Source organism: Cryptomeria japonica, chromosome 3, assembly GCF_030272615.1.
Source record: "Cryptomeria japonica chromosome 3, Sugi_1.0, whole genome shotgun sequence".
Lineage (NCBI taxonomy): Eukaryota > Viridiplantae > Streptophyta > Pinopsida > Cupressales > Cupressaceae > Cryptomeria > Cryptomeria japonica.
Window position 1 is genome coordinate 106412458 of NC_081407.1, and position 27286 is coordinate 106439743.

At 36.6% G+C, this 27286-nt stretch overlaps 1 protein-coding gene across 2 annotated transcripts in view; it reads right to left on the minus strand.

Annotated features, from left to right (window-relative positions):
* The window catches only part of LOC131075803 (GTP-binding protein At3g49725, chloroplastic), a 186479-nt gene that overhangs the window by 67020 nt on the left and 92173 nt on the right, over nucleotides 1-27286 (minus strand). For both annotated transcript variants that reach the window (XM_058012703.2, XM_058012702.2), the window contains 4 exons: nucleotides 5915-5970; nucleotides 5724-5774; nucleotides 5490-5544; nucleotides 5320-5376 (listed from right to left, as the gene is read on the minus strand). In XM_058012703.2, coding sequence (XP_057868686.2) covers nucleotides 5320-5376; nucleotides 5490-5544; nucleotides 5724-5774; nucleotides 5915-5970 — 219 coding nt within the window. The remainder of the gene's footprint in view (nucleotides 1-5319; nucleotides 5377-5489; nucleotides 5545-5723; nucleotides 5775-5914; nucleotides 5971-27286) is intronic.

Here is a 27286-nt window from a genome sequence, read left to right on the forward strand (position 1 = left end):
CATGGAGCATGGAATGAATGAATCCATGGAATCCATAGTCCAAAATTGTAGATACAAGAAAGCAGATAAAGGTAAACAACCACAGAACCGAAGTAACTCACTTCTGCATGTACAGGTTAATAACAAAGAAGGCAAAGATGTGTATGTGGATATTGAAAATAAAGATCAAGAAGTGACCTCTCCACCCTAAGAAGATCAGCAACCCAATGAGGTACAAGTAGGAGAAGAGAAATTTTCTATCCAGCATGGCTCAAGGAGAGACTAGCAAAGGAAGTCATGGTGATAGAAGAAGAACCTTTGGATGACTTAGACAGTTTCTTGAATAGAACTCAAGAGACTGCTGAAAAGAAGAAATCAACTAAGATGTCAAAGATGAAAAGAGATAGTACAGGATCATGAGTGATACAAATTGCCACTCCAAGAGTAGATAAGCTTGAAGGCGAGATCACAGCAAAAGAATATGATTTGGAGACTATTGACTTAGGTCCTCCCACTACTAAGCAAGCATTTGGAAGACATAAATGACATAGTGAAGATAGCTCATGACATGTTGAGATTGGAAGTAGAGAAGAACAAGAAGTTGGAAAGACAAGTGCATTGAGAAATTACTTACATCACTTCAAGGAACCACTAAGGCAGCATAATCCTTCAACTACACCACCACCATTACTTCCTCCCAACTTAGTTGATAATTTAGAAAAGATGAGAACTTCAGCAAACCTAATGGAGATTTGGATAAATAAGACTTTCAAGAAGGCGAATGCGTTTGTGAAAGAATTAGTGAGAATATTTGATAGAGCCGTAAGTGTCCTTAAGAGAACTCAAGTCCTCATGGCAGCCTATGACACCTTCATCTTTACCAGAGACTATACCATGTCGAGATTACAAGCAATGAAGAATCTACCCAAGCAAACTTTGGTGAATGGAGGAGTGTTAAATAGTGAACAATCGCCTGATTTCCAGCAGTGGTGTTACTTGCTTTGCATGAGGAAGGTCATTTTCGAAGATATCAAAAGTGGAAGCACCCAAGTTGATGGAGCTTGATACATGATAAGATTGTAGAGGTAGTTGAAATCATACTTGACAAGGAAATGAATGAAGGGATCCACATACATGCTGATCAGCTAGCTGAAAGAGTGAATATTATATTCTTTGGAGTAGACGGATCATCTTGTAAAAGACAACTGGATGACATACACGCATTCATGGTACTTGCTATCAAGACTAGAGATTATGGGCCAGGATGGGAGACAACCTTTGCCTCTACCTTGGACGAAGCCAACTTCATGGAAGAACAGTTAAAGAACTTGACTGCCACTCTAATAACTGAGATTGAATTCATGATGTCCAGATTCGTTGAATTTGCAACAAAACAAAAAGATAAGGGAAACAAGCTTCTAGAAGTAATTTGTTATAATCCTATGTGGCATCATTTTTCTTATTGGAGGATTTTTTTTCTCGATGTTTCTGCCAAATGGATGTCACATTCCCAATGGCTGATATTAAATAATTTACAATAAGATTAGGTTTTGACGTAACAAACCCTAATTAGTATTTAGGTGACATAATCTTGGCCCTTGATTCTGATTTAATCTGGGCCATTCATTGTATCTGGGAGCACTATATAAGCCCCACTCATTTCATTTGTAAATGATCGATTAGAAGAGTTTTGAAGAATTGTTGCTTGATGCTGCAGAATTAATAAAATCATCGAAGTGTTGATGACTTATTGCATTTTGGAGCATTTGCTTGTTTCTTCATCCTTTTATGAGAGAACTTAATATTTGAAAAGACAAAAAAAACAGAATAGAAATTTCTTTAAGTATTTTAGATGAATGAAAGATGCATGTGCATGATTGATAGTGAAGCGCTCATTGTCCATACTACTAGTACTCCATCGATGGTAAATATATTGCGTACTCGACTGAACTTACCATAGCTAAAGCTTAACTTCAATTACTATTTCATCATTGATAAGCTTCATCTTTAAGGCGTCTATGCTTGTGGCAGTAAATTGAAAATCATTAAGCTACCCTTAGAAGATTGCACTAGCGTTGTGGAGATGTTCATGATATGTCAAAGCAAAGCTTAGTTGAGCTCACTTGAAGTTGTCCATTGTCTTGCATTCCTAGCATTAGAATAGCATTCCTAAACCTTACTCCTTTTTCGCTTTTTTAATCAAGATCATTAGTAGTAGAAAAGAGCGACATTGCAACATCATTCGAAGAATAGATTCATTGAAGCTTGAACTAATAAATTACAATTGTGTGTCCCCTTGAAGGTACAAAAAACACTTCACATCATTGAAGCTATCCAACATGTCAAAACCTGACATCATAAACCTTAAAGTCGTCTCAAGTAATCCTTTGCCATCTTCAGCAGTTGAGAAGTATTTGTTCAAGAGAGGATAGAGTATTCAATACTTTATTCTGTTAACGCATGATAGCTTCGGTAAGATAAATGATTGAATGAGAGATAAAATGAAGTCTCTCATTCAATCATTTATCATATCGAAAACTATGATAAAACCTTCAAGCAATTAATTCCTCCTTGATAGCCATTCTACATTTGCATATAAACAACCTATTGATAATCATACTATGTATTTTGGTTATGTTCATCGATCTAATAAATCTTGTATTTAGATGTATATCGATTAACATAAATAATGATAAATAAATGATTAATGAAAACACCGATTAATATATATCGGGTTGCATATAATATATCAGGTTGCATATGATATATTGGGTGACAATATAACAAAGGTCACCGATAGTTATCTGTGTGTTAGCCTACACCGATAGTTATCGGTTGTTAAGGCTAACACACCAATAACTATCGGCTGTTAGCATTAAGCAAACACCGATAGACATCGGTTGTAATACTACTCCCACACCGATTGGCATTAACGTTGAGCATGCATTTGTTTAGTATAAACAAAAAGGCACGATCAAGTAATGTCTTGATCGGTCATGACCGATCAAGGCATTGCTTGACCGTGCCCTATTTGTTATATACTTATATCGAGTGGCATTCGTGAGATAGGACAGAGAAAATATTAAATGCTCCTCTCACCTGCCACAAAAAAAAAGAAAGATAGTCAAATATATACATTAAGGCAATAATAAATACAACAAAATTAGTTAATAAACTATAACTTGCATATTGAATGTAAATTGAACATGATTTACATATTCTGTGTTCGATAGTGCGTGAAAACACCATCAACAGGGACCAAATACCCTAGTGTAGTGTAGCTTCCTTTAAAATATTTGTGTTCAAATGTCACAACCAAAGACTAAATTCTATATGACCTAACAATACTAATCCAGAGCCTAAGTGGATTGATGTTGGTGATTTTGATATCACGACGGAGGCCAGCTTGGATCCTCATATTATTGACTATTGACTGAGCTACGACAGGCTCTCACCCAAGGTCTCCTACCCTCTAGCATGTCATCGGCTACATTTTATTTTTTGGAACTTTGTATTCAATTTATAGATTGACTTTGTGCAAAGTCACAAACTATATTGTAATTGACATTTTGACAACTCTCACCGTCTAGTTATTATTTACGTTGTTGTGGTATGTTTTGTGCAATGTAATCAGCAATATGAATATAAACAACAAAAATCCAATTTCTACAATCCATGTGTTGAAGTCTCTATTTTATTTGCTTACAATATCACTATGCTATGGAAATGCCCTTAAATATTAAAAAAAAAAGTAGTTTTTAACTATTTTTCTTCAGTTTTTTACATTTTTTTATAAAGCAATTTTTTTTTTTTAAACTTATACTTTTGCTTTGTCAATTCATTCCCCAAATGATTAATGCTGCTATGATGACAACTACAACAACAACAAAGGCCTACCAAGACCATAATGAAGGCAATTGTTTTAGATTTCTGCCTTGACTAGCTTCTCTATACCCTGAAAATGGAAATGCAACAACAATTTGTCATACTTGGACTCCACAACACTTGTCCCTTCCATACATTATATGGCCTTACTTTTCATGATTCAGGACATAACTGTCTTCATTCTTCAAAATGAGTATGGCATGGACTTCTATCCAACTATCCTCGTGTTCACTTAAAATTTGTTCATTGTACACTTGACTTGGCAATGTTTTCCTAGACCTATCATAGTCTTTTATCTTCATGACTATTTTAGTTTTCCTTACAATTTGTAAACCTTTCCTAGACCTATCATAGTCTTTTATCTTCATGACTATTTTAGTTTTCCTTACAATTTGTAAACCTTCCTTCCTCCATATGCTCTCCAATGTCTTTGCAGGTTTTTGAATTTGTTTCACTCATCCATTGTTAACTTAGGTTTGTAGGTCACTTTAAACACTTTCATAACTATTTAGAACATCCTTGTGGCTGTCCTTTAAATCTTGTTATATGTGTAACAATGTTTGCAACTCTACGATTAGTGAGAGATTGTCTTGCTGGGAAGAAGAGGTCCAGATTGCATCAAGAACCCCATGCAACAATAGTTTAGTAATGCCCAATATCTTCCCTATAGTAGATGCTTGTAATCAATGCATGATGCTTCATATAACATCAAATTCTCTATGGCATAAGCTTGCAAAGCTATGTATTTGAACTTAGGCCGGTAAGGATTCAATAAGATTGATTTTTGTGTATTAGCACTTTAAGAGATGTTTAAATTTTTTAATCATAAAATGATTTTATTTATATTTTATTTTGACCCCAAAAATCACTTTAATTTAAATAATAATTAATTAAATATCAGTTGCCATAAAATAATTTTAGACAACATAATAAATTACTTAATTAATTAATTAATTTTGCATGCCTACCAAAAATGCGGCATTTCTGAATTTGAGGAAGATGATAATGTTGGTTGGACCAAAGTGTTGTCCAAGAAAGCACTGCCTAAAAATCCAAAGAGAGGTCATATGATTATAAGGTTGCATTGGGAAAAACGATTTATAGTTAGATATTTAATGTCTTTCTGTGTGTCACCCTTGCATGGGTTTTGCACAGGATTTTAGCTTTTATTTTAAAATGTATGCCTTTCTTGTTGGGCTGGAGCCCATTGTAGATACCCAATATTTAAATTATTTTTTTTAAATATACATTACCATAAAATTAAAAGTGGTGGTGGAGCATAATAACTAGAGATAAGAAAACAACACATCCATTGGATCACTGAAGCCTGAAAAATGTCCAAGATACTAACTTCTTTTTCCATGTTAATCAAAACATTAACAGTTCAATAATATGTTTTTAACCTCATATCAAACACATCAAACAGAATTTGAAAATTTACTAGCATTAGTTTACCACAAGAAGGTCTGCTTCTGTCACTTCTTCTAAAGTTGCCTGGAATGCTTCCACTAACTGTTAAAAAACAAATTGAAACAACTTAATATGTAATCATCAACGATATCAAATATTACCAATCCACATAACATATGCAGTATCATTAAGCAATCATTTTACAAAGCATTTACCTGTACTGGCAAATCGGATATAAAACCAACTGTATCACTCAGAAGCATTTTCTGCCTACATAATTTCCAAAACATTTAAATATATGTAAATGTCTCTCTCCTAAGTTTATCTGGAAGACGAATTATTTCATTATTCACGAAAATTGGTCCTGTGCGACACATGAAAAGTGGGTTACAGAAAAAAACAAAGCATCTCAAAACTGACAAGGAAAAAAAATGTCTAATTGGATTTACCCAGATGGGAGAAAAATACTTCGAACACGTGGGTCCAGTGTTGCAAAAAGTCTGCATTAGCATTCTCCAGATGTTAAAAAGATTTGCAGTTCAAGGTAGAAAACTCACAGCAAATACCATTTGGTTACTATTAAATGCATAAACAAGAAACTACATAAGCGTTAAAAATTTAAATTTTCTAAACAACATACTTATCATCAATGTATAGGTCACTTTGTGAGAGGGCTGCTACAAGTGATGACTTTCCCTGAAATAATATCAAAAGGATACATCTTTTCAGTGAATCCCTCAACAGGAAAAGAACAAAACTAAAATTGTATCATGAAGAATAAGCACAGCATTTTATATAAAATAAACAAGGAATATTAGATTTGCAGTGGGCAGAAAATGCGACTGCAAATACTAAATATATCATCTACAGTACAAGGAATATGCATTTAGATTCTAGTCATGGAATATAAGAAAGAAAATATAGTTAATAATAATTTGTGAAGCAAGGGCGCTAACACAAAAAAAGCTTAATATTGCCTGATAGTTACCAATCACATGAACATACAGACATCATATCGATACCCAAAATCATAGTTGTAAAATCCTGCGATTACTCACATGACTCATAACTATTCACAAGCCATAAAGCCTGTTGAGTAACTCACAAGAAAAGTCAGCAGCAATTTTTTCATAAAACTCATGCAAGGCTGGTAAAAAACTCACCCAACACTAAAAGGAAAAAAAAAGTGATTTCATTATAATTCTGATCAAGAATTTTCACACACGTGGATTTAGGGAAAGGAAACTGGGGATGGACAAAAAGTTCAATAACTCCTAACGACTCTGCGTTAGGGTAAAACAAGATTTTGTCTTGATTCATTTTGGGTAAAACAAACCTTTGTGCTTGAACTAGAAGTTTAAACATTCATTATTCAATTTCATTTTCGTCAATTGGAAATCATCTCTTTTACTGCTAAATATGTTAACAAACAACAAAATCCTCACAAATTTTGCAAAAGAAAAGAGAGACTTTCATGAGCTTGTATCAGAATATTTACTTTTGATAATAATTATATTTGAAGGTTGAAATATCCCCCTTAATTTTTTCCATTTTTTTCCCACAATTACATTCAACACAACACTTGCTATGGTTAGGAAATGACAACCAAATGCTGCTGAAAGTAACCCTCCACTTTCTGATCACCGAGAGCCCAATCTAGGAGGGTGAGAGCATACAGTGTTGAGGGGATCGTTGGGTGCTTAAAACTGAAATTGATTACAAATTTGGGTGGCAAGCCAGTCCCTTCCACCTTTCAGCCGGATAGAAAATCAAAAGACTTGGCAGTAAACCAGCCAAGGAGAAACACCAACACACAAACAAATCAACTCTACCGCAATATTTCAGGGGGAGGACTTATTACAAACAAAATCAACTCGACCGCAGTATTTCAGCGGGAGAACTTATTACAACTAATCAACTCTACCACAGTATTTCAGCAGGAGGACTTATTACAACTAATCAACTCTACTACAGTATTTCAATGGGAGGACTGAACTCACTTCCTGATTACAAACATAGAAGGCGGTCAAGCCATCCTCTTCCACTTGTACAGTGGGAATTACAAAATAAGATACAAACAATGATAGCTAATGGTACTACCATTTAGCTTTACAATGAATCATTCTAAAAAATGGCAGCTAATATGAAATATAGCAATTACAAACATAGAACTAAAGGAGAAGCACGAGAACAAGGAAAAGCTTTGCAAGAAGTAAAAACCACAATACCGAACTGTTGTTACATAGAACAGCCTGCTGCAACTCCACTGATCTGCCACCATGAACCACAGCAAATATGGAAAGCCACACCAACGAAGCACACACAACCCTAAGATTTGCACACACCCAAAAACCAGAATCGCTGAACACAAAATCAACGAAATCTCACACACAAAGCACACCAAACACTGGAGATTCGCACACACCCAAAAACCAGAATCGCTGAACACAGAATCACCGAAATCTCCCACACAAAGCACACCAAACACGCCCAGCAACAAACACCAAAATGTATGGCCAGCAAAGGAAGGTACGGCCAGCAATGAAAGTACGGCCAGCAATGAAAGCCACGTGTAATGTCCCCACTTTGAAATAAAATTTAATAACAAATGATAATAATAAAATTAAAATATTTAAAATTAAATTAAAATATAAAATAATATAATTAAATATGATTAATTAAAAATTAATTTAGTTAATGAAAAGTCAAAAGACATGAAAGGAAAAGTTGTGACTCCCTCAACAATGAGATATAAAAGGGAGAAGAGAACCTCATTTGAGAGGGGGAATAATTTAGATATGAGAAGTGCAGATCTGTTTTAAATAACAAGTGCAGATCTGATTATTAGAGGTTGTCCCCCTTTCAAAGGGCAGAAATAATGAAGAGTTGCACTCTTTCAAAGGGTGCCAATGGTGAAAGGTCGTGTCTCTTGCCAAAGGTTATACATGATGAAGAGGTGGGATGAGCTGAGTTGTTCATTCACATTTTGGCATAAATTGGTTATATATACTTACGGATAGAAAGCCGGAAGAACACCACCACCATTGCCCAGTTGGGTGGTTCTACATGCACAGAGTCAATAAACCAGATCGCATGAATACGGAGACTGGTGTCAGGGATGACAGCATAAACATAGCATAGTGACAAAGAACTATAACACAAACCACGACAGTACAGTTGCCATTACAAAATCAGTCATAGACACAAATTGCATACTCATATCAATGAATGACACCTTCAGATCTGCTGGTATCATTAACTCTATCAGTCATAACATGTCCTCAATTGTCAAAATCCGAAAAGCTGATTAAGATAAGTTCTATTATTTGAATTAATCTCATGATTTTATAGTAAAATATCTAATTTTGATAAAATTCACTCAGTAACACTTACTAGAGAAATACTAAAGAAATACTTCATATCTCAAAGAGATATGGATTATCTGATATCCAGCACTCTGGGACAACAACTACTTGAAGTCTTATCAGATTACAACCTTGATTCTAGTGACAATTGTAACATTGTCATTATCACAGGTGAAATAATTTTAGTATTATGATATCCGGCACATTCCGGGACAGCAAATTAATGTAGTCAATCATGATATGATTGTTATCATAATTTCCGGCATATTTCGGAACAATCATTTAATGATAACAATTCAATAACTCATCATAGCAAATTTAGTATCAAGATTTCCAGCTTATTCTGGGACAGCAACTTAATGTAGTCAATCTTGATAACAGATCAGGCTATTGTGAAAGTCGTCGCCTTACAATAGTGATCTTTACACTTACATCACATGAAAGATTGTCACCTTCCATGACATAACACATACATGCAATATTGCATTCAAGATATTCATGAATATATCAATTAAATATGATTAAGATTAATATCAGAAATTTCCATTACAATTTAGTCATACCAAGTTTACCTCTAAAGTACTCCACTTTCAACTTTGCAAGAGGTTTGGTGAATATGTCGGCACTTTGCTCTTCAGTGCTGATGTAGGTCAATTTGATGACATCTCTATCTAACATATCTCTAATGTAATGGTATGGGATTTCTATATGCTTGGATCAATTATGAAAAACTAGATTTATAGAAAGTTTGATGTAGCTTTGATTATCACAGTGAATCACAGTGGGGTTTAGGGGCTTCCCAAATAGTCCAACTAGCAATTTCCTTAACCATATTGCCTCACGTGCTCCCATGGAGGCAACCATATATTCGGGTTCAGTGGAACTCTGAGCAACTGCTGAGTGTTTTCTGCTAAACCAGGATATCATAGCTGATCCGAGACAAAAGCAACACCCCGTTGTACTTTTACGATCAATGGAAATTCCTGCCCAGTCAGAATCAGAATACCCTTGGAGTTGTATCTCAACATTTTTATACTTCAGGCCAAGTCCAATAGTGCCACGCAAGTATCTCGGAATATGCTTAGCAAACATTAGGTGAATCTTCTTAGGTTCGCACATGAAATGACTTAACACATTGGTAGCGTAACAAATATCAGGGCGAGTGTTTACTAGGTACATAAAAGATCCAATAATTTGTCTATAGTATGTAGGATCTATAGGTTCTGAATCTACTACTTCACTTTTGAGCTTATGACGATTCGTTTCCATTGGAATGGATAGAGGCTTACAATCTATCATACCAAATCTGATCAAGATATCAGTGGTGTATTTTCCTTGAATTAGGAAAATATAATTCTCTTTTTGCCATACTTCTAGGCCCAGAAAATAGTGCAGTAGACCTAGATCCTTCATATCGAATTCAGCCACAAGATCTTGTTTGCATTTTGCAATGAGGTGATCTTCTCCTGTTATCAACAAGTCATCAACATAGAGAACAAGTATTAACATGTCCCCCTCCGATATTTTGAAGTATATGTTAGAGTCTGCTTCATTTTTGGAATATCCTAGTTTGGAGAGATAATGATCTATCCTTCTGTACCATGCCCTGAGAGCTTGCTTAAGGCCGTAGAGAGCATTTTTTAGTCTACACACAGAGATTTCTATCATGTGTAGCAAAGCCTTCTTCCTCAATAACACCATTCAAAAATGTGGTCTTCATGTCCATTTGGTGTATCTTCCACCCTTTGGAAACTGCAATGGCTAAGATGGTTCTTACAGAAGTATATCGAGCAACTGGAGCAAATGTCTCTTCGTAATCAATTCCAACCTTTTGAGAGAACCCCCTGGCAACGAATCTGGCTTTGTGCTTTTCAATACTACCATCTGGTGCATATTTGATTTTGAATAACCACTTTGATGAGACAACTGATTTGTCTTTTGGTCTAGGTACAATGTCCCAAACATCATTTTTTAAGATAGATTGCTATTCCTCAATCATTGCATCTTTCCAAGCTTGACATGTTAAAGCCTCTTCAACATTTGATGGTTCAGATTTTGTAAGTATGGTCATGAGTGCAACATAGCATGATTGACTTCTTGTTTTCTTATTTTCTTTGAAGATTTCATTGGGTTCCACATTATTTTCTTCAATCATCTTTCTTGCCCATAGTGGTCTTTTCTTGTTGTTAGGATTTTCAGCATTCTCGAAATTAGGTGATTGAAGTTCATGATTTTCTATGCTATTCTCCCTCTGATTTTCAATTGTAGGATTTTCATCTGATTCTGTGATTAGATCATCTTCTGTACTTAGAGATAGTTTATAAGCAGCATCTTCTTCAAATTTGACATCTCTACTGATTTCAATAGATCTTAGTCCTAGAATATAGACTCCATATCCTTTAGTGGTTTCACTGTAGCCAACAAATATGCCTTTCTTCCCAGAGGGTTCTAGTTTGGTTCTCTTTTCTTTAGGAACGTGAATATACACGTGGCAACCAAAGATTCTTAGATGGCTTAAATCTGGTTTATTTCTTGTAAAGGCTTCTTCAGGTGTTATATTCTCTAGGATTGAATGAGGGCATCTGTTTTGAATGTACACAACTGTATTTGAGGCTTCAACCCAAAGTGAGATATGTAGATTTTGATCATGCATCATAGCTTTAGCAGCTTCGATGATGGGTCTGTTTTTTCTTTCTGCAACTCCATTTTGTTGAGGATTATAAGGTACAGTACACTCCCTCTTAATCCCAACATAAATGCAGAATTCTTTAAAATTTTCCGAGATATATTCACCCCCATTATCTGATCTTAGAGTCTTTATTTTCTTCTCAGTCTGATTTTCCACTAGGGCCTTAAATTCTTTAAATTTCAATACACTTCACTTTATGAAATAGATCCAAGTTTTCCTAAAGTAATCATCAACAAATATCACGTAATACAAGAATCCCCCTAGTGATGGTAATGACATTGGACCACACAAATCAGTGTGGACAAGTTCTAGTACAACTTTTGATTTGTGTTCACTTCAGGGAAAGGACCCTTTTGAGTTTTGTTGATGTGTATTTTGTACACCACCAAACATAGAATAAAATACCCAAAAGGTACCTTATCCTCTCTTGATTAAAGTCTCTGAATGTTGAAGATGTCGCGAAAAGGATCAATCAGGATGACTTCAAGGTTCTTCGTTGTAGGATCTCTACGTGTGGATAAGCACCAGTGGTCATTGTATATACTATTTCTTCAAGGGGCCTTACGTACTTTCAGAGAAAGCTTGTCCGTGTTACTCTCTTTTCGACTGCAGGAACAAGATTTTCCTAACACTAACAGATTCTCAAAAAAATGTCAAAAGGATAAGGGTTTCAAGGAAGGAATGCTAATCTAATCCTAAGAATGACTCAATGAAGGCTAGACTTGGTAAGATTCTACCAATTTCAGTATCGCCAAGAAATTACAACTCCACTGGAATTGATGCGATCTTCTAAGGTGATTCAGTAACTTTCAAATCATCAAGGATATAGATACTATCATAGAGATACATATCAATACTTCCAAAAATGATTGAATTTTTAAGCAATCTCAATATTTCGAGTTGACCACACAAGGCGTCCTTACAATGAGTAAGAAGCTAGTGGTTTGGAATGTGAATCTCACCAAAAATCAAGCACAACACTTAGTCCTTCAAACTTAAACTTAGATACTACTTCAACTAAGAGTGATTCAAGAAAATAAACAATCATGAAGATAGCCACAAGTATTGCAATAAAACACCATAACTTCAATATTTTATTGATCTCAAAGCCAAATAGACAACAATTGTTCAAAATTCTTTCTTCACTACTCAAGCTTGCTACACAATTACTTTTTTCTCTCTAAGCTCTCTCTCCTTTTTTTCTAACTTCTATATATCAAAATGAAAATGAGTGAGGGTATATATAGCATCCTCAAATACAATGAATGGCCCAGATCAAAAGAAGATCAACGGCTGAGATTTTGACACCTAAACCCTAATTAGGGTTTGTTACAAAAAGGTCCCCATTTAGATAAACATCATCAAATGCATAGCCAATAATTAACTGGCACAAATATCGAGGAAACATAGACCAATAGGAATTAAGCTGCCACATCATCCTATAACAACTTTTCATCTAGAATTTTGTTCCCTTTCCTATGCTCTTTCTTAGCATATTCAATGAATCTGGACACAATTCCCTCAATCTCAACAATGGGAATCTCAGGAAGACTCTTCATTCATTCTTCCAAGTGAAGGACTTGATCAAAAGCAGTGAGAAGAGCTGTCTCCCATCTAGGTTCAAGTTCTTTGGTTTTCTCAATCAGGAACATAGTAGTGTACATCTGATCTCGTTGCTTATCTGTGATGATGTTCTCCTCTTGGCAAAAGATAACCTTGACTCTCTCCTCCAACTCTTGGATGTCCACATCTGTCTCAATCTCGATCCGCCTACCAAGAATGGTACACAACACCTCAAACACCTTATCTTGAATTGGATGAATGATACCTTCAACTTGACTGCATCTGGTGTTGATGTCTTCAAAAAGGACCTCTTTCATCTGGAGCAGAGCTGACCACTGTAGGAGATTATGTGTTCCTCCATCCATTATCTTTTCTTGTGCCAGAATCCATCTTGGTGTTTGTCTTATCACTTGTAGGACAGGAATGATAACATCTCTAGTGTGAGTGAATGCAGCTACAGTTATCATTAGATTATGGATAATCTTAAGGACCTGGATAGCTCGATGAACTGTCTTCATCATTCTTGTTGCAAATTCAACGGCTACCGTGTGGGATTTATCAATCCAAGAGCTCATAAGCTGAACCAAGCTCTTGACTCTTTCTGCCTCACCCACTGATTAAAGAGGGAGTGCTTGTAAAGGGGATATTGCTGGATCCTAACGTCTCAAGGGCTGATTGAGATGACTAAAATAGATTCTCCAAGCACTGACCTCCCTCTCAAGCTTCTTATTCTTTTCCATTTCTTCTTTAAGTTTGTCTTTAAGTACTTCAAATGAATCAGTTGCTTCTTCCATTGCTTGCTCGGAGGTAAGTGGACCAAGCTCAAATGTTTCTAAGTCATACTCATCTGCAAGAATCTCACCCTCATATTTGTCCACCACTGGTGTAGCTATTTGCAATTTCCTGGATCCTGTCTCATCTCTAATTACCTTGGACATCTTTGTGGCCTTCTTCTTTTCCATTACCTCTTGAGAGTTTCCTATAAGGCTTTCTAAATCAAATACATCTTCTTCCTCTTCAACCACAACTACCCTTGTCAGTCTCTCTTTTAACCAATCCGGAATGGCGGATCTTGTTTCCCTTACTTGTATTTCTTTAAGCAGTGGTCTATCCTCTCGAAAAGGAGATGTCGCTTCATCATCATTCTTCTCTTCATGTAGCTCATTAGCATCAACTTGGGGAGATTGACTCGACGACTGTTGAGGTGTCTGTCCCTTTTCTTGCTTGTCATTTTGTACCATGGATTCCATAGACTCGTCAATTTCATATACCATCTTCTCCTGATCTTCTCCTTGACTTGCCTTCTTTTCATGTCGAGAAGATGTGCTTGGTGGGTGATCAGGATTGGTTTTCTGCTTCTTCCTGGAGGGTTCCCTTTTCTCAGGTCTTTCTTTCCTCTTTGAGCCCTTGGGATGAGAAGTATTCTCACTCACACTTGCTTCTCCTTCCTCTGGTCTTGCCTCCAAAGTGAATGTCATTGATACATTCTGCTCTTTCAACTTCTGATGTTGTACATCCACCCATCTGCGAGTGCAGGATAAAACGGGGCCATCAAGGCTCTCAAGTCTAAAACCTCGGGCTCATTCCAATCTATTTTCACTTCCTTGTCCTCTTTCTCATAAGATGACTGGAGGTATCTACCATTATCTTGGGCTTGATCGGCTACTCTATAAACTTTGCATTTCCTGATGAGATCTAAGGGTAGCCGGGAATGCATCTTTCTCTTAACCTCTAAATCACCTGGGAGATTCATCCAAAAATCCTCCACCTGAAACTCATTCTTGTACTTCCTGCCGACTGTCTCCTCCATATAACCATGAGGATCAAAATTCTCCCGCGAGGCAAAGAATGAGAATGAGTATAAAGATAATTCCTTCTCTGCATCCTCCGAGGCTTGAGTGTTAGGACACACCTCAACTGAATTCCCTAATATGATGGGCACAGGAATTCCATTTCCATGCTTGTGTCTGGATGCCTTCGCATAAGCTGCCAACTGTCTGGTCACCTCAAGTTGTATTATTCTGTCTATTGGATACCTTGGCAACATGTAGGGAGGTGAAGGACACCCATGAACTCTGATGTATGTGAATTTTTGAAACTGGATGAACCATGCACCATACTTCTTCACAAGCTCCTACGCATCTAGAGATAGTCAATTGTGAATCCCACCTTGCAATATCCTGGTAATGTTCATCGTGAAGGTGTCATTGACTAACTTGTAGTCACCTCTAGATGGATGATGCAGATGAACATAAGAATCCAAAACCCTCATTTCTCCGGGTCCTCTTCCGATCACTTCTCTGTGAGGTAGCCCTGCATACTCGAAACTCCTGATTAAGGCATATATAACATATGAGCTCATGTGGAATGATTTGGTGGGTCTTAGGCTTCTCAACTGCACATCCAGACAATTGCAAATAATTTTGGCCCAATGAAGAATTTCTTTTCCTTGGACTATCATTTGAATGAAGAAGAACATCCACTTTTTAAAGAAGAAGGCTTGAGGAGCCCCTGTAACTCGATTGAGCAAAGTTATCAAATCTTTGTATTCCTCCTGGAAGTCGATCCTATGTGGTCTATTGGGAATCTTGTTCAAGCGAGGCCGACTCTTGAGCAACCAATTCTTATTGATGAGATTCAGACAAGTCTCAGGATCATCTTCATAGATCGACCTCACTCCTTCTAAGCTTTTGTAAATCATATCTTTATGGTCTGGAAGATGAAGAGCTTCGCTTATAGCTTCCTCTGAAAGGTAAGCTAAGATGTTCCCGTCTTTGGTTATGATCGTCCTTGATTGTGAGTCATAGTGGCGGGCACACTCGATCATCAACTCATGACACCTTACTGCGGGAGGGAAACCTGCTGCCTTGATGATGCCACTCTCGATTATCTTCCTTGCAATAGGTGATGGCTTGCCAATGTAGGGGGCCTCTCGAAACTTCTTCACATTGAAGTTTCCTAAATTGGTGTCTCCGATATTACTACACTTGGACACGATCCTGGTCTCCAATTCGTTGCTCCTCTGATCTTCCTTGATGAGAGCCTGTTGACTAGTAGATCCTCTGGCTTTGGGGGTCGCCATTTGATGCCTACACAAAAATTTCAAAATTAGTCTTTAAGCATCATACCTTAAAGCGTAGAAATTACGACCTTCCAAGGGAATAGCTCAAAACATTAATTTGAAAATGACATGATAACTCAAGAATTATGTATTTTCAAATTATGAATGAAAATCAGATTGTGCAAGACTTAGATTTTCAAAGGATTACTATGAGATCAAAACAAGTCTTGAATATAAACTTCAAAAATTTAATTCTTCATACCTCCTTCTTTGAAAGCTTAACTATCAACCTTGGAAAAATGAAGAAAGAAGATCAGACTTTGCTGGATAAGGATTGAATTGCTGGCTTTCTTGGATGAATTATGTCTTAATTAACCTTCAAAAGAGCTTCACCCTCCACTAACTTTTCAAAATCTGGAAATTATCCTTCAACACTTAGCAAATTCTGGAAATTTAGCCTCCAATCTGCTGGATTTCGCTCCTCAATCTGCTCCTTAAAATCGCACCTAGAAGGAATGAATGAATGATTTGAAATTTGAAGCAGCACTCCCCCCTTTTATAGGGCGCTCACCCTAATCCCTTCAAGGCCGACTTGGCAAATAAGGGGTAAAAATAAATAAAAATTCCTTGAAAAGGTGGCCGACTTGCCTATAAAGGCATAATAATGCTCATTTTGTATTTTTTAATTTTTAAAATTAATTTTAATGCCCCCAAGGTGAATTTTTTTAATTATTTCAAGGCCTAAAAATTAATTTATTAAATTGCCAATGCCTTTAATTAATGCGAATTTAATTTAATCCTCCCAAATGTTTCGAATTTAGCAAATTTGGTGATTTAGTACAAAGTGGAGAATATCAATGCTTGATCAAGGCCTAATGAAGTTTGCTAATGATTTCGCTCTAGACCCTCTGGGAGGGTCAGGACCGATTTTCTCAATTTAGTCCTGAATATCTCATACCTTGACTCCAAAATCTCCTGGAGGATGAATTCACACCTAATTAAAGTCTTGCATTTCAAATTTTGGTATTTCACAGGAGGAAATTAGGTGAAAATGTGGATTTCGCCCTGGGCCCTCTGGAAGGGTCAGGAGCGAATTTTTTATCCTAGGTCATAATCCACCTTGGCTTGATCATAAAACTCTTCCAAATCGATCTCCAGGATCCATTTCCTTGCACCACTGAGTTATCTCATCAAAATTTTGAAGGAAATAGTGCGTTTAGGGGGATTTCGCTCTGGACCCTCTGGAAGGGTCAGGAGCGAAATTCACAATTGGGCTCAAAATTTTCATTTTCAAAGTTCAAAAAACTCTTCAAGGCACTCCAAATAGGCTCTTTCATAGCATTCCAGACTTAGTTTTATTCAACTTAGGAGGAACCTGGACCCTCTGGAAGGGTCAGGAGCGATTTTTCCTCCTTAGGCTAATTCCTTCATCATCTTTCGTTGAATCCTTCACCCATCACTAGGCAATGTTCTTCCTTATTCATTCCACCCAAGTTTGTCTTGTTTCTACAAGGTAAAATAGGGGTTTTTCAAATTTTTCGCCCTGGACCCTCTGGAAGGGTCAGGAGCGATTTTTCAGGAGCGTTTTTTATTGCAAGATAATCGATATTCAAAATTTCGCTCAGGACCCTCTGGAAGGGTCAGGAGTGAATTTGCCTTCTTGGTCCAAAATTCATCATTCTGCATGCTTCCAAATCTTTAAATGCATCAAGTGACGTCCAATCTTCATTCCAAGAGACCCTGCACAAAAAAGTTAGCCAAAATTAGTGACAAATAAGCTCAAATAAGATTTTAGCTCTGGACCCTCTAGAAGGGTCAGGAGCGAAATCTTCATTCCAGGCTAGACTGCTCAATTTTTAAGTCTCAAACCATTTCACAGGGCAAGGTTAGATCATTTTCAAGGCCAGGAACCAGTTTGCAAGTCCATTCAAAACAAGAAATTGTGTTTAGAATGAAATTCGCTCTGGACCCTCTGGAAGGGTCAGGAGCGAATTTTAGGTTTTTTGGCCCTTAATCCATCTCATTCTCCATTTAACTTGGCCAACTGGACTCCTTTTCTTCACTGACCATGCTTAGCTGACTCAGACTCAGAAACAAATAGGACCTTACCCAGAAAAACCTTCCTTCAATCTAGACCTGACCTGAGACCTATCCTATCCTTGACCTAACCAATTTGACTCTCCTAAAAGGTATATTCCATTTTGACAATCTTGAACCTTCAAGTAGACTAACAATTTTCCAAAATTTGGTTTAGCCTTAGTCCAGCCAGCTCAATCAGACCACTCACTCACTCAAAATCCTAAAAGCAGAGAGAAAAACAAAACCAAAAGCAAAAGAGGGGGTCCCCATTCTAATGGGGCGATGTGTGAAATGGCCACAACAAGTTCTTCCCTAGAGCACATCCTTTACAAGTTCCAACATGATCAGATTTTAGATTGGGTAATCCTGTGGTAATTTTTCCTATAGAAGGTAGGGCACTAAATCGAAGATGTCCTAATCTTCTATGCCAAATTTCATTAGAGTTTGATACTTCATGATTTAGTGCTTGTTTTTTAGTATTACATAATTTGTATAAACTACCATCTCTAGATCCTATAGGAATAGCATTCTTTATGTTAAGAGTTTTTAGGCTAGATTAGAACTTTATCTTCATGGAAGGTGACATGATATCCTTGATCAGCTAGTCCCGAAATAGAGACCAAATTCCTTTTGATACCTGGTACAAAGAGAACATCTTTCAATTGTAATGTAACTCCTGTTCTCAAGTGAATTCAGCAAGTCCCAATTCCTTTCACTGGATAGGAAGAATTGTCTCCTATTGTAACTTCTTCAGTTGAGTGGCCTTCAAAGGTTTCGAATTGATCTCTAAAACCGGTTATGTGTCGAGATGCTCCACTGTTGATTATCCACATATGTTTGTTTGAGTTTAGTTCGCTTGATAAGGTTAAGAAAAATAGAGGATTCTCTACTTCCTTGACTTTAGCTATGGTTGCTTGAGCTTTCTTTCTTTCTGGGCAAAACCTGTGAGTGTGTCCAAATTTATCACACTTGTAGCATTGAATCTTCGAGAAGTCTTTGCTCTTCTGATTATTTCCTCTCTTCCGTTTGAAGTTCCTTTTCTTCCCTTTGTTGCTTGTGTTAGCATGTAGTGCTTGAATTTATCCCCCTTTGTTTGGACCCAATCCTCTTGTGATTAGTCGAGATTCTTCTTGAGTACAATCATTCTCGAGTTGATCGAATTTGGTAGTGTCGGACGAGCACTAATGCTTTGAATAAAGGATTCCCAACTGGATGGTAATCCCTTAAGTGCTATTAGAGATAGCTCCATATCATCTATATTATTCCCAATAGTTGACAATTGGTCTTTAATTCTGAAATCCTCATGACATAGGATGTGATTGTTTCTCCTTTGCTCATGTAGATATGCATTAATTGTTGTTTTAAAGTGAGCAATCTGCTTGCATTATTTATTTCATATGAGTTTTGAATGGTCTTGAACATATCATAAGCTGTAGTTAGTTTTGAGATGGTTGGGAGAATGTGATCTTTAACAGCATCAATTATGATTTTCTTAGCCTTGTTGTTGTGTCTTTTCCAGGTTGTTTTCTCTAGCTCGTCTTCGGGCATCTTAGTATCTTCTTCTATGTATGCATCTAGTTCGAGTTCTTGAAGAATTGTTGTTATTCGAATTCTCCATGAGACGACGTTGGATGCACCTTCGAATCCATCCTCCACTCTAACACTGTTCACCATGATTGTTTTTCCTTTGATTCTGAGTGCAAGTCTGAATTTTTTTAGAAAAGAGGTGTCACTATTTTATTATTTCTCTACCAATGTGGCTCTGATACCATGTTAAGGAATTTAGATCAGAGATAGAGAATACAATAGTCTGGTAATATGTAGTGAGGATAGACTTTAATAAGATCACTACAATGCATATGTTTTACCTCCGATGTGTATATATATATATAACTCTAACTATTAATCTTCTATGATAATATCAGCAACTTGCTGGTTCGTGAAACTGCCACGGTTATTGGTTTCGGTTCACAGCAAGTGTCGATGCCTATAAATAAAAGGATGAAGAGTCATGTCCACGTAGGGGCATGACTTCTACATGGCTTATGCCACGTATAGTCATGACCCTTCGTTCAATGTCGTTATATATTACTTGCTTCAATCCGAATGAAGCTATATCCTTAACACTAAGGACATTCTTAGTGAATGTAGGGGATACTGTTAGTGAGTGTCAAGAACCTAACAATATATGTTTCCATGTGTATACTTTGTGTTTGCATATGTATGCTCTGTGTTTTATGTGTATTCTCTATCTTTGTTTCATATCTGATGTATTTTCAGCATGTTTGCTCCATGTGTATTTTCAAAGCCATTTCATATTAAGAATCATTTTGAGCACTCTATGATCATTGCTTGAGGACAAGCAATCTTGAGTGGGGGAGACTGTAATGTCCCCACTTTGAAATAAAATTTAATAATAAATGATAATAATAAAATTAAATTAAAATATAAAATAATATGATTAAATATGATTAATTAAAAAATAATTAAGTTAATGAAAAGTCAAAAGACATGAAAGGAAAAGTTGTGACTCCCTCAACAATGAGATATAAAAGGGAGAAGAGAACCTCAATTGAGAGGGAATAATTTGGAAATGAGAAGTGCAGATCTGATTTAAATAATAAGTGCAAATCTGATTATGAGAGGTTGTGTCCCCTTCAAAGGGCAGAAATAAGGAAGAGTTGCACTCTTTCAAAGGGTGCTAATGGTGAAAGGGTGTGTCTCTTGCCAAAGGGTATACATGATGAAGAGGTGGGCCATCTCCCTCACATTGAGAGATATAAACGAAAGGAATCAAAGCATCCAATAACATCACCATAGATTGATAAGATCAGAACTGTTATTAAGTTACAAGCGGTAACATCTTTGTTCTTGGTGGTAAGCATGGGGATGACCTGAGTTGTTCATTCACATTTTGGCATAAATTGGTTATATATACTTATGGATAGAAAGTCGGAAGAACACCACCATCATTGCCCAGTTGGGTGGTTCTACATGCACAGAGTCAGTAAACCAGGTCGCATGAATACGTGGACTGGTGTCAGGGATGACAGTATATACATAGCATAGTGACAAAGAACTATAACACAAACCATGACAGTACAGTTGCCATAACAAAATCAGTCATAGACACAAATTGCATACTCATATCAATGAATGACACCTTAAAAACTGCCGGTATCATTAACTCTATCAGTTATAACATATCCTCAACTGTCAAAATCTGAAAAGCTGATTAAGATAAGTTCCATTATTCGAATTAATCTCATGATATTATAGTAAAATATATCTAATTCTGATAAAATTATATTTATTAATATATTACTATTCTAATTTGAGGTTAGAATGGATGTCTCAGGTTTAAATTAAGGGAAATCCCAAGAGGGGACATTACACCACGCTCTTCACCAAAAATCGCGCCCTCCAGAGGAAGAAGACGCCACACACTCAACTCTCCAACAAACACTACCCATAGGAATCAAACCAAGCAATCCAAAATCAAACCACAGCTAGGAGTGATGTCTCACACTCGAAAGTGCAAAAAAGCCCTAGGAGGTTTTCACCCTCAAAGAAGTCTGGAGTCAATCCGACAATATAATAGTATAAGTTTTCAAAAGATATCAAAATGAGAGCCCAAGCTCTTATTTATAACATTTGCTCACCGAAATTCAAATTCAACACCTCCAAATTCACCCACATTACATGACATTTCATTTCACCCAAATGATCACTGCATTTCATTTCATTACACCAGCATATGGCCACCCAAGATGTATTTTTTCCTCACCTAGACAAGTTCGAACTTGTCCAAGGTCCACAAATAATATTTCAAAATACTTTTCCCTCTTTCCTAAGTCGTCCAATTTTATAATTGAATATTAAACTTGGGACAAAGTATTAATATCTAATAAACCATTTTGCAAACCAAATGTCATAAAAATATTAACTTAAGTCATTTTAATGATAAATGACCAAGTCCATCAAACTGCATTATGAACTCAAATATGCCTGCCAAAAATAGAACTGAGTCATTGAGCCATCACATAACTGCCAAAAATAGTCGATGTTGCCAGACTAGACTGAAACCCTGAAAATTTCCACACTTACTAAACTCCCAACTCCGTTAGGGCACAAACTGGGATCAACTGTTACTTACTAAAAATAGTAAGTCCACTGAAGAGTAGTCAAATGAAGTTGCATGTCATGTTGTCGAGAAACTCTTGAAAAACCCAGAAAAATGTGCTACTCAAACCCTACTTACTAAAAATAGTAAGTATGCAAACCTCAATTGAACGCAATGAATGTACCATCACTGCGAAGCTCTCTGAAAACCCAAAAAAACTCCACAATAAGAAATCCTAGACTCCAACTAATTCCAACTCAAAATCCTCCCGGAAGATGGAAACCCTAATTCTGCCAAAAATATCCTACGGGCCTCCTAAATAGGCTATTCTCCACCAAGAGTGATCACTGGCTGGAAGGGGACATTACAAAGGTGTGAGTCTTGTTGTCATTGATGTCAAATATGTTCCAGGGCTTCTTGTACTAATGTTGTAAGTTAACCACTTCGCAGTTTGTGAAGTATGTTTGTATATGTCTCCAGAACTGAGTTTGTGATTTCAGATCTTCACTTTGTTTGTGGCCATGTGTTGTTCACTTTATGTTTGACTGATTGATGTCAGTAGTGGTTTGACAGTCGCATTTCAAGATAATTGGAGTTTTGGAATGTAGTGGATTTCGCAGAACAGTCCTTGAATGTCAGTTATCTTTGGGTATAGTTACAGATTTGTCCAGGCTGCATTTTCAGTTATTTATTCATGCCATTTCATATTTTCTGTTTGTGGGAGTATTTTCTGTCTCAAACCGTTTTATTTCAGAAGCAAACGTCTAACATGGTGATCAGACTGGAGGCAGATTTATCCACATGTATACAAAATTGATAAGTGGCGGTTTTGATTGTTAAAAATTATTTTTCTTGAATCGTGTCTTCAGGTGGAAGAATCGTTGCAAAAGCGTTTGTATCACGTCTTGAGATATCTTTTCTTTAACTGAAATTAGATGCTTAGTGATGGCCGGCTGCAAGTTTGTTTGTTTTTTTGGTGATGATGGCTGCATCTTCTTTTTGCGTCATGTTTTTTCCAAGCCTGCTTGATTTCCATCAGATGTGTTGATGTGGCAGTCGATATGAGAAACCCTTATCTGAATACAACAGTAGTCTTTTAGTGTTCTGATTTGAAATGATAAAAATTCAGTGCAAGACTTTGTGCAGAAGATAGACGTTTTTATGTATGTTCGATGCTTCATTTTCTTTAATGGAAGTGGCTTTGCAGAAGTAGTTTTTGGTGTTGTAAAGTAGATATTGTGAAGGATATTGAAGGAGATTGATCCAATGTGTGTGTGGCATCGTGTTTTTTTTAAAAAGTGATGATGTGAAAAATGACATAGCTGTTAAAAACGTATATACATAAGTATGCTAAAAAAAAATCGGTGAGCATATTTTCTTTGTTGGACATGTATTGGTTCTTCTCAGACGTATTTTTGAAAAGAGAAGTATGTATTTGGTATGACAAATTATGAGGAGTTATCTTGACTGCTGAGATTGTGGAGTTTTAATATACACAGCTGCGTGGAGTGATGATGTTGCTGATGAACTCAGAGATTTCTGTAGTTTATTGACAGGGACTGTGTTGAAGATATATACCGAAAGATTGATAAGATTAACAATTTATAAGAATCTGATGTAAACGTTGAAATCTGATATATGTGGTCTGAGCAAATATTTGTTAATCTTTTCCTTTTTATTAAGAGGTTGTAGCCGCTGTACATCTATTAGAGTTGGAGCTCTTTTTGAGGTTGGTGCCTCCTTTGTTCAGATTTGATGCTTGCTATGTGAGTTGCAGCTCACTGCTGTAAATGGGTTGGTGCCCACTTGTTTCATGAATGCTTTTGTTGCCGTGGTTTTTTTTACCCGAATGGGTTTTCCACAAGATAAACTGTGTCCTCTTTGTAATTTCTGGTTCAGCTCTGTTTTTTCTGGCTCAATTTGTATTGAAGATATTGATATACTGATTCACCTCCCCCTCTCAGCATATCTGTATTGTTTTTCAGAAGGCATATGCATAAATATTAAATGTCAAGTCTATGTATGGAAAGTCACCCAATATAAATTTCAAAGTGAGATTTCAGGCCTTTGAATTGTTCAAAACAAATAAAAGTCGTAACCTGTAAAGAAAATCAATGAAAGTGTAACGAAAGTGGTGAAGTCATTTTTAAATATTTTATACACAAATTTATTTTTTAAGTTTACGCTGCTAACTATAGTATTAATGATCCTTTTTATTGTCTCCTTTTTGCTTGGTTCACTTTAATTTTTCCAAACAAATTATAGCTTCTGCAAATAGGATAACTAGTGGCAAATCTAAAGACCATTCCTAGAAACAAATGAGAAAAGGACCAACAAAAAACAGTCGTTATTTGAAACCATAGTTAGAAAACTCAGTGAGATGCTGAGTACTTACCAAAAAAATCATGGCTGCCAAGTACTCACCAAAAAAATTGTGACGATTTTTTAAGAGTTAAGACAAAGTTTTCTAGCATGTTTTTTATGATTTTAGACGAGTATTTTAGTGAATGCTTGCCAAGACTCGAAAAGTATGGATCTTTGACTTGTGCCACATTTGAAAAACATGGATTAAACACTCCAAAAATGTTTTATTTTTATTTCAAAAGGCTTTATAAGTTTTTTTTTTTCCTTCTAAAAAATGATGAAAATGTGTGCACCATGAAGGTTTGTGTGGTTTTTGATACATTATTCTAGCTATTTTTTTAATTAAATTTATGATTTTTATAAAAAATTTAAGTAGTTTTAAGTTGTCAAGTTTTACTGAATCAGAAATTTCATTTGTGATTTTTATAAAAGTATTTTTAAGTTGTCAAGTTTTACTTATTTAAGTATTTTTAAGTTTGTGGTTGCAAGCTTTTAAATGTTCAAGCATTGAGAAAGCACTATTCCTACCAAAGTTTTGTTAGACTTTTTGTCATTCATGTCAAGTGGTTTTTGTCAAGCTTGTGTCATTCAAGCTAGAGGATTACTCAAAGTGATATTTGACTGAGTTTGAAGTGATTTTCAAGCTATTGTTTATTCATTAGATTTTCTCATTTTTGGTTGAGCTGCTTGACGTGATTGACATGTTTGAGCTTTGTCATGTCCCCTCTTTAGTATGACATGACACTTTACGTGGATTTGCCTATTCCAGACTCTCGTAGGCAGATGGTTGTGATGAGAGAGTCATTTTGGCGTTTATTTGGTGATTGGATGGCTCATTATGCTCTTGGAGACATTATATTTATTATTACTTTTTATTTGGGGCCAAAATGTTATTGAGGTGCACTTTTTATTTTATGAAGTAACTTTTTATCTAAAAAGTGCAATGAGGCTTCTAGAAGATTCTATTATGGGTACTTCTAGAAAGTTATGGATACTTCTAGAAAGACTAAGAGGCTTCTAGAAGATTCTATTATGTGTATAAATAGACCCCATGGGTCTCTCATTTGGATCGAAGTCTATTTTCTCTAGTGCATCTACTTGAGCATTTGTGGAGCTTGAAGGTCTGCAAATATCATTGATCTTTGGGAACGCTAACTCCCTTAGATTAGCATAACTGAGGAAGTGAAATATCTTCTGAAGGGTTGTGTTATTGGAGATGGTACTCAACCATTTCATGTTGGATTTCAATTGAAGGTTGATTTGGGGGCTTGTATTTGGTGAATAAGGGTTTTTGAATTCATCCCAGCTCAAAATTTGGTACTGCAGCCGCACAGTACGACCCAGGTACGGCCTGCAGCAGGGACAGTACGGTAGTGACAGCAGGGCATTCTTGGGACAGTCCAGTCCTCCTTAATCAGCATTTCATAATTGGAGTTCAAGGAGCGATTTCCAGGTTCCATTGCATGGTTTTTGTTGTCAATTTTTATGATAGAAGTGCACAGTTGTAACAGTCATATATGTATTCAGAGAACAGTCCATTGTAATCAGACATTGCTATCTTGTAGTTGGATTGATATAGTAGAGAAGGTGCATTGCAAGGTCATTGTTCATGTGTGATAGTTTATACATTCTCTTGTCATAAATTCAGTGCTCATGTGTAAGAGTTTGTAACAGCCATACATTTTTAGAAAATTAGTCTACTGAACAATGCAATCAGAATTTGGGAAATTCATGATATATTAGCATTGAAGTCCTTGCATGAATATTTAGAGTTTCATTATTGTTTATTGTGTTACATTTCAATATTGGTATTGTTATCTCAATTGTACTTGATGCTCAAAACAACTATCATATTGAAACACTACATCACAAACAAAACAATTCAGTGCATGCCAAGTGTTTGACAAATTGTCTCAGTTCAGATTTGGGGTTTATTAGTGGCCTTTATAGTAAGGGTCATTACAGTGGTATCAGAGCAGTGTTCTTGCCATCCTGTTGGGTAAGAAACATTTATGCATCCATCAGCATTGGGGCATCACAGGTACTACACACGCAGAAGAGCAGCACTAGAGGGTGAACAGGAGTACAGAAACATTCTTACCATGGGTGAGAGACAGTCACAGAGTCCACCTAGAGTTCCCAGGAATGAGGATGATGAGGCTAGGGACTTTTTCAGAACCATGGCTACTGGACAGCAAGAGATAGTCCAGTCATTGCGTGCTTTGACCACTATGATGGAGAGAGTGGTTCAGCCCAGAGTTCAAGAGCAGGATAGAGTTACACCTGATCATGACAATAGGAGTGTAGCAGGTTCACAGGGTGCTCCTAGGCACAGGTCTTGGACAGCGGATAGACCTACTCGTCCTACTTTCCTTAGAGAGGAGGCTCAGGAGGCAGGAGAGGGCGATGTACAAAATGAGTTTCAGGATGATATTAGAGCTGCTACTGCAGAGTGGCAGGCATTACCACCACATGTACGTGAGTTACTTAATTTTGATCGTTACCTGAATCAGAGGAGAGAGCACATGAGGAGTACTCAGCAGAACAGGAGACCTAGAGGCCATGACAGTGAGTAGTAGCGAGCTGCTAGCAAGCTCACTTTACCTTCCTTTGATGGTAGTGGACGGATGACAGCACAGGCATGGATACATAAGTTTGATACCTTCTTAGCATTGAGGCCCATGTCGGAGATAGATGCCATCAGATACGCCACCTTGCATTTGGAGGGCGCAGCTCATGACTGGTGGTCACATGGTATGGTTACTTTA